At 39.5% G+C, this 8,346-nt stretch overlaps 1 protein-coding gene across 1 annotated transcript; it reads left to right on the forward strand.

Moving 5' to 3' along the window:
* The first annotated feature begins 92 nt into the window (after positions 1–92).
* Positions 93–5,048, forward strand: LOC144659516 (uncharacterized). The gene has a single exon (XM_078519975.1). The coding sequence runs from the start codon at positions 375–377 to the stop codon at positions 2,730–2,732; it is 2,358 nt and encodes a 785-aa protein (XP_078376101.1). The 5' UTR covers positions 93–374; the 3' UTR covers positions 2,733–5,048.
* Positions 5,049–8,346: the final 3,298 nt, after the last annotated feature.

Raw genomic sequence — 8,346 nt, forward strand, 5'->3', positions numbered from 1 at the left:
CGATTCCGACCAATCACGCTGCGTTACTTTGATATTGACCAATCACAGCGCGATCCTGGGGCTATTGAGCTTAGCGGCAAAGAGGCGTTCTTTTGAGATGGGGCTAACGTGAGTCTGAAATACAGAGAGTCACTTTACCCCAACATTACCGGGTAAATCCGCGCTTTTTGAGCAACGTTGAAGCGGAATTCAAGAGATCTACACTGAGGCAAGAATATAGGCTGCAAGTTGACGCGGTCAGTACGTTTGTTTTGAACTCGCAGTGGCAAATTTTCTTGTAATTTGTCGACCAGGTTCAGGTGTAAGTTCTGGCTTTGAGCAGCAATCGGCCAAGTCGGTTCACAATCTGCACATAGTGAAACATCACTGGGAACATGTCTACAGAAACTGCACCAGAAGGGACGGAGGAAGAGAAACAACTCCCTCAATGCGGAAGGGTCGTATTTCGTGGAGTTGAACTGGCGTATTTGAATATCGACGGAGAATATATGCTTCCATTAGCCGAGCTTTTAGCTTTGGTTCTGCCGTCAACACCGCGAACTACGTTATTTACGAGGATGGAAAAAATGAAAGTTCGTAGGCACTTCTGCGAGCCAGAGGAAATCAAACTGCTGAAAACGGTGAATGGAATTCACGGTTCGTCAGCCAACTGTACTCTTCTTTCCAAGACAGAAGTTGAGAAATATTGTTCAATGTATATCGACAAACCGAGCGAATTCAACCAAGCAATTTCAGGGGATGCGAACGCAGAGCATGAAGAGCAGGTCGCAAGTGAAGATATCAGCTCGGACAGCGCTCGTAAGAACAAGGAGAAGAACGCATCGAGCCAACTAAACAACAATACAATCCCCAACAAATTAGCAGTACTTGATAAACACAAAAAATCGACGCCACTCAAACCCAAGCTAAGGTTGACGAAAGTCGCAACGGCGAAGAAAGTGAAATCGCGCTCATCGTCTGACGGTCAAGTAAATAAAACATTAACGGACAATGCCAGCCGCACTGCCATTGACGGAGATCTAACTTCTGGAAACGTTCACAAGAACGGGGAAGGTGGTGTTCTCGCTTCGTCGTCGTGTTCACAACAAGTGACGAATTTTACACAGACGAAGAGTTTAGTGAATCTCTGCGCTAGCAAGAAACGCGTGAAGAAACGTGACAGCAGTTCAGAACCAAACAAAAAGATGCGGAAAGTGGCTCGAGGAAAGAAAAGACCGTCAGATGATTTGGAAATCAAGGAAGCGTTCGAGTCGCCATTGAAAATTCCCAAGAGGAGCGAATTAAATAGACATGAAGAAGGCGTCAAAATGAACGGAACAAGTCAATTTCTTTCCAGCCATTGCAACTCGAAGAAGCAAGATTGTGAAAAGTTGATTCATTCGGATTCTTCGTCAAATGACAGCGGCTTCACGTCGACGGCGTTCTCAAATGCAAGTACACCAACAAAGACTGATTTTTCAGCTGGCGATCTGAGCGGGTTGTTAAGAAAGGACGAAGACACTATTAAAGAACATGTACGTTCTTCGCCGTGCGCGCTTAAGTTAAAAACACCGAAGAAAAACAAACCAAAGGGAGACCATGGGAAAAGTCTGACATTATCTCCACCAGCTTTATTGTTAAAACGCTTTGAAGATTCGTGGCTAGTGGAACAAAAAAGCCCCGTCAATGAAGAGGTAACGAACTGTTTGCATAAACGTAAAGTGAAACCGATAAAGAAAGCGCTCGCGACTGGTTTGGCTCCTGTGTTTGACGGAGTGTGCGGTCCTGCTAAACCTCTTTTTCAGCAAAAACAAGCGAAGAAGAAGAAAAAATGCAGGAAACCGCTAAGTTTAAAAGAGGAAATTGGAAGAAAGTCACTCATCACCAAAGATTTAATCGTCGGAGAAAGTCAAGACGGTGCAGGAATTGTAAAGAAGAAGAAATTCAAGCAAAAGCAAAAAGGCAAACTCCTCAAACTCAAAGGCCGCAAAGAACAGACTTCGTTTAACGGTCAAGTTGTCGACTCTCAAAAAGGTTGTGACTTTTCAATTGCAAAAGAAAAGAAACTAGAGCGTGTTTCACAGAAAGAGCCCGGTCCAAAAAGCAAACCTGACATCGATAAGCATTCGAAGGAAGAACTATTGAAGAAAGACATCATTCTTGAGAGACTTGTTGGTAACGCGTTGGCCAAATTTTTTGCTCCGACCAATTCAGCCTGTCCTTCTTCGACAGACGTTACACCAACCAAAGTTAACAAACCCAAAGCTAAGAAACCAAAACTTGCTACTGCAACAAAGCCTGTTTTGAAGACGAACAGCAATTTTAAACTATTAAGTTTATTTCCTGCTACTTCGCCGTTGGCGCTTCAAGATGGAATTTTGAGTCCGTCATTCACCATGTCATGCCCAAAAGACTTCCAACCGCCCTCATCTCACCCTTTGTGGAATTGGAATCTCGGAAAGCCAGTATTTCGAAGCCCTCAGAAACCATTAAAGCCCAAACCAGTCCAAAAGGAAGCGCTTTCTACGCCGAAAATTGTTACTAACAAGGTGAGAAAGCTACGACGAAAGCGGAAAAAGTTGTCGACGAACAAAAAACCGCTTGCTTCTGTTTCCGATGGTGTGGTTAGCTCAAATGTAACTATCACCGAGTCGAAGCAAAGCGTTTCCATGGCTAATTCCGAATTTAAACTGCCTTTTTGTGGTACAGCTACTAACATTGTTATGCCTTCAACTGAAATAGAAGTAAGTTAAGTTTCTTAGGCACGCGGCAAGAATTAATTTCCACAAAACTTCCATTAGCTTATGTATTAATTTACCTCACAGACGAAGGCCAAATTATATATCTTTTGCTTTTGGGGGGTAACTCAGTTCGCTAGCCTTTTTTTATAAATATAACTTACAAATGTAACAAATTATTGTAAGTGTTTGATACATCGGCAGCTTAGGCTATTAGCATTCAGTAAAATGGCTTCTTTTTTAGAGAATACTCGATCTAAAATTCCGATCTTATCATAAAGTGAAATTGATTTACTAATGCACTATATTTTTATATTACAGAAAACCATTTATTTTTTGTATTTTTTCTTCCATTAATTAATTTTCAGCAAGTTTCTTTCCTACAATTCTAAACTGAATGGGTTTATTACAAATATACGTTCATTTAATATTTTTGGCCACTTGAAACCCCTAAGTACAGTTGTTTCTCAAAAACAAAGGAATTGTAAGAAACTTATAATTTGGTTAACTTTCTGCTTTCTCAGCAATGATACCATAGCTACTCCTAATTTTTGTCAATAATTTTTCTTCTTGAAGCTACTTATATTCTTTGTACATTTGTAAAATCAGGCCATTTTTCTTGAAGTCATTCATTAAAAGGTTATTGCCCAATAACATCCATTTTGTTATGTCATGACATCAGTTGCAACATTTTTTGTCTTTCTTTATCACTTTAACTTTTTATTAATATTTATATTTATGTAGCCATTATAAAGTTTCCTTGTATAATCAGAACCCTTATGGGTTTCTGGTAAAATGCAGTTACTGCTTTTTACCTTTTTAGTGCTGAGATTAAAATATAAACTCTCGTAAGCAATTTCCATGCTTTTATTTCAATGTTAGTTCTAAGAATTTGGTGGTTCTGTAGTTAGGAGAAATTAAATATCGATAAGGGAAAAGCTTTGGATGGTGGCATACCTACTTGTAGTTTGAGTTGATACATAACAGTAACAAAACAATTTATTATTTAAGCCCTGACTTAATTTAACTAGTCTTAAGAGGCAGCAGTTTCCCTTGGATTGCCTGAACATCCAACCATCGTACTAATGTTGTTTTGTATTTGCAGTATTTAAGGGGAAATTAATTTAAGTTTGTTTGAGCTTAGCAAATTAGAAATTTATGTAAACATTGCAACTGGAACTGTGAGCTTTCTCCTACTAAATTATGTCGGTTCTTCTTTTACCTGGGTTTGTAGCCTAGTTATACAGGGGAATGGTTTATATAAAGAGCGTGGACAATATGTGAGCCAGAAATCCCAAATAATGATATCAAGGCTAACTGCAAGCTACCTAAATATGTACGCTAACCTGAGTGCTATTTAGGCTAACAAGAGTGATATTTAGGCTAACCAGAGTGCTATTTAGGCTAACCGTAATGGCTTGCGTTGCTAGCTGGCTCACACATGTCAAGACTAGGTTATGAAGCCCAGAAAACTTCGAAAGAGCAAAAACGATGCAAAGATTAATGTTGGAAGGGCCACAACTGTGCACAATCTTTTGCTTCTTGCTCATACACTGTGTGAATTAAGTTACTAACCAAAATGTTGCTATTGGCTAGTTTCTTAGACAGAAGTCAACTATTGTGTTTTGTGCACTTCAAGGCCAAATAAAGCGAGCAAAATCATAGACGAACTTCGTCAAGCTTCCAAACCATTCCCCTCTATTAAGTTTTAATTAAGTTCAAGATTCGGTCACAAGTGATTCAGAAAGTTATCATAGAGAAAGGAATGTAGACAGATATAAAACCGTGCATGTTGGAATTTAAGGCCATTTCACATCAAAATAGCCATGCTCGATATATATCCAACCAATAACTTGCAAAATGGTCCATAACTTATGTCAAATTGTGCTTGTTCAGTTGCAAAGATGCAGTGACATTGCTTAAAATGTACTTTTCATGTTTGGTTTTTGTCAAAATAATGTCATCATTGTTTTGGGTTTTATATCTTTGTTAATCTAACCTGTGACACACAGACTTCATCCATGTTTAATGTGTTTATTTTTGTTTCCTATTTCAGTTCAACATGATTAAAACTCCAGTGTTTTCAAATGAAAATTTTGCTGCTCTGACATAATATGTGTGCCTCTTTGGGAAGCGAGCCAACAATTAGATATAAAGCAAGGGTAGAGTCTAGTTGATTTGCTAATTGTGCAACAGTGTCAATGGCCTTTGCCCAGTTGTCAAAAACATTTTATCAAAACCTTGATGCCAGACTGATTTGTGAAATCTCAAAAGTGGCTTTAAAATTGTTATATAATACTGTTTAAAGTTTTTTTCCACATCTTTGAAAAAGTGATTGTTCAACCAGAGTATGAAACACTTAGTAGTGCTTCTATCTTTATCTTTGTCACTTCTTTCTTTATCTCAGGATATACTAATCCTGTTGGGCAACATTTATGTAACCCTACCCTCCAGGCTCCCAAAATCTATTAATTCTTTTCTTGCAGGGGGGGGGGGAGGGTAAGGAAGGTCTGGCTGGAACTGATATTAAAATTCTCTTAGACTGGGGAATAAAACAAAAGAAGTTTGTTATACCTCAACCAATTCATTTTATTTCCCTGAAACTCGAAGCCAAGTTTGTCGAAATTGGTATATTCAGATATTATTGAAGAGAATCATGTGGATTTTGTTTTTTTTTTTTTCCACTGACAGGCCTTCTTACCTCCCCCACCCCCCCCCCCCCCACATCATGCCCAATATATCCTGAGGGTACCCAATTGGGTTCCTCAATCCCACCATCAATTCCCGTAATCCCGACGGCTTTCATCAGCTTATCCCGATTCCGGCCGATCCCTTACTGACAAAGATAAATTTAAGCCTTTTCATCAGGTGCAAACCGTGGTTCAACAGCTGTGTAACTGGGACGTGTAAGCCAGGCACATAATAAACGCTTTATGTGGTATTTTCTGACGTTGTTTATACGACAACGTGATTTTCTTTCCCGGATAATAATCGGTTCTTTGAAGTGTCATTTCCCGATTCGCGCCTCGTAAAGTCGCAAAATCCCTTGTATCGCAAATCTCGCTTCCCTTATTCCAAATCTCGCTTCCTTTAATTCCAGCCATTATCCCGGTCCTTAAAGAGGGTATCATTTTTGCTCCTTTTGGCAATGTGTTCCCGGTGTGAACCTTAGATAGGGTACCTAAATTCTATTAGCTAAAATAAACGCCCAGCTTAACGAAAAAAAAGGTATCTTAAAACTGAATTTTTTGTTCAGGTATTAGTAAAGCGATTTTATAAAGATTTGTGTCTTGCCGTGCGGGGTTAGCCGTTATTTGGGTCGTCACGGAACGCTTCTCCTCCCCTTGAATAGGGTGTCATTGTTCGGTTTTGGGCCTTAAAAAGGGTATCAATTTTCGCTTTCTTTATCTTTAAATAGGGTCAGGGTTTAAGAACCTTGGTGGCACACCCCTATCCGAAATTTATGGGAGTACCCCCCCCCCCCCCCCTCCCCGGGCTAGCGCTCGTGGTGAGCTGGGTATGACGGTGTTTCCTATTTCTCATGTGCAGCCCTTAACGAGACCTTGACGGCTAAGCATATTTGGCCTTTTGTCGTGAACAAACAAACTAAGACCAATTTACACATTTACACCCCCTAGAAGGTTCTATAAACGAGACGACGAACGTCCCCCTCCTCCAGGGGGGGGGGTACTCCGGCTTGTAAATGACGGGGATGATCGAAGGATTTTTGGGGTTTGAAATTTTCGATTCCGGGATTTTTTGGGGTTGGAAGATTTGGCAACTATTTTTTGGGGTGACTTGATTCAAATAGGGGATTTTTTTGGGTATTAAAAACAAACTTAAGTCCCTTGGCGCGGCCTTGGCGTATTTATGGTATGATGAATAATCAAACTCGAGCGTTATTGCCCCTCCTGGCAATTTAGGGGTAATTTGACAAGGGATTTTTTGGGGGGTTATTTTTGGTCCAGGGATTTTTTTGGGTAATGTCAAAAGACTTAAGGATTTTTTGGGGTCCTGAGTTTTGCCTTCATTCGATCATCCCTGTCATTTACAAGTCGAAGTACCCCCCTGGCCCTGGGCCCTCTCCTCCAACTTCGATTTGTTTTCTTTGTCCCACGCTCGTGACAACAGAAAAAGTCACGCATTTTCTCATGTGATTTACTGTAGCATCTTTCTTTCTCTATGTACCTGTCGTTTTCTTCTTTTTTGTTCATAATCTGTAGCTAGGTAGGAAGTCTTTTCTACTTGCCTTGACTAATAAATTAGAATGCGTATTTATTACCGACAAGACCGAAGTTCATTTTGTCTGTTTGTTTAACTTGCTTCAGTATTATTTTCCACATCTCTCCCAAAACTGCATTAAAAAAAACGGCAATATCTTTAAATATCTTTATCCACGATTTAATAAGACCACAAGGTAAATACGTAGGATTATTTACTTATGGTGACTTCTGTATTATAAGCAAGGACCACTCTTGCTCTGACAAACAGGAGCAAATTGTAACCGGATCTTGGTGTAGATCAGGATCAACAGTAGACTTAAATAAAAGGAGTCAAGAATGGTCCCTCAAAAGTCTCAAAATGTCGTAGTGCTCGCAATGCTCGCAAAATTTTAGTGGGTGATCGTTTGCTCGTGCTCGCACATTTTTACAAGTGCTCACATGCTCGGATTTTAGTGGAGGTAGGTTTTTGAAAAGTGCTCGTTGCTCGCAAGGCTAATTTTTGTCAATGCTCGTGCTCGCAAAGAAAAACGCTGTGCTCGCATGCTCGCAAAGACCATTTGGTACCCCTAATAAACAAACATTAAATGCAGGGCTGATCAAACAGCTAGGGACTGATGTTATAAATTTATTTTGGCCCAATATGCCCCTGATGAAGGTTGGTTTTGTTCAAACGAAATATTGGGCCTAAATAAATTTTTATTATAAAAAACATCAGTGAAATACCAGGAAATCTTTCGCACGAAAAAATCATATCTTCACACGTGAAAATAACATGTTATTTTCACATGTGAAGATATCGATTTCGAAACATTTTCTGACAAGTTTGCCCTGTTTCAATGCTGAATGAGCCAAAGTAAATCGATATTAAGTCGAAACATCTTCGGATCTTCCTCGGCAGTCTTCGTAATTCTTCGGATATCTTCGGAAATTTTCGGAAAAGTTCGGAAAATGTTCGGAAACATTCGTACGATCTTCCGACAACATTTTGCAAATCTTCGGAAATCTTCGGAAAATGGTCGGCAATCTTCGGAAAATCGTCAAAAACATCGTAATTAGTAGGTTTATATAATAAACAGAATATTACATGGTTGCTTGGAGATATGAAATTTATCTTCTCGTGTTCAAATCGATATCCCACTCGTTCGCTGCGCTCACTCGTGAGATATCGATTTGAACACTCGAAGATAAATTTCATATCTCCGCGCAACCATGTAATATCCTCTATATAACATCAGTCCCTAGCTGCTATTTTACTTATGGTTGACCTCTCCCCCATTAAACATTATTTAAACTACTTTTTTTGTTACCGGTGCTATGATGTCATCACTTGATTACAGAATACTCAGAAACATCATGCGTTTAAAAGCTCGTTTTGTTTTCCAAGATTTTAAATGTCCAATGCAATT

The sequence above is a fragment of the Oculina patagonica genome, chromosome 7 (genome assembly GCF_052425735.1).
Source record: "Oculina patagonica isolate OP01 chromosome 7, crgOcupat, whole genome shotgun sequence".
Taxonomy (NCBI): domain Eukaryota; kingdom Metazoa; phylum Cnidaria; class Anthozoa; order Scleractinia; family Oculinidae; genus Oculina; species Oculina patagonica.

Excerpts from the sequence above, each read along its gene's own strand:
- LOC144659516 (XM_078519975.1), top strand. The coding sequence starts at position 375 with ATGTCTACAGAAACTGCACCAGAAGGGACGGAGGAAGAGAAACAACTC.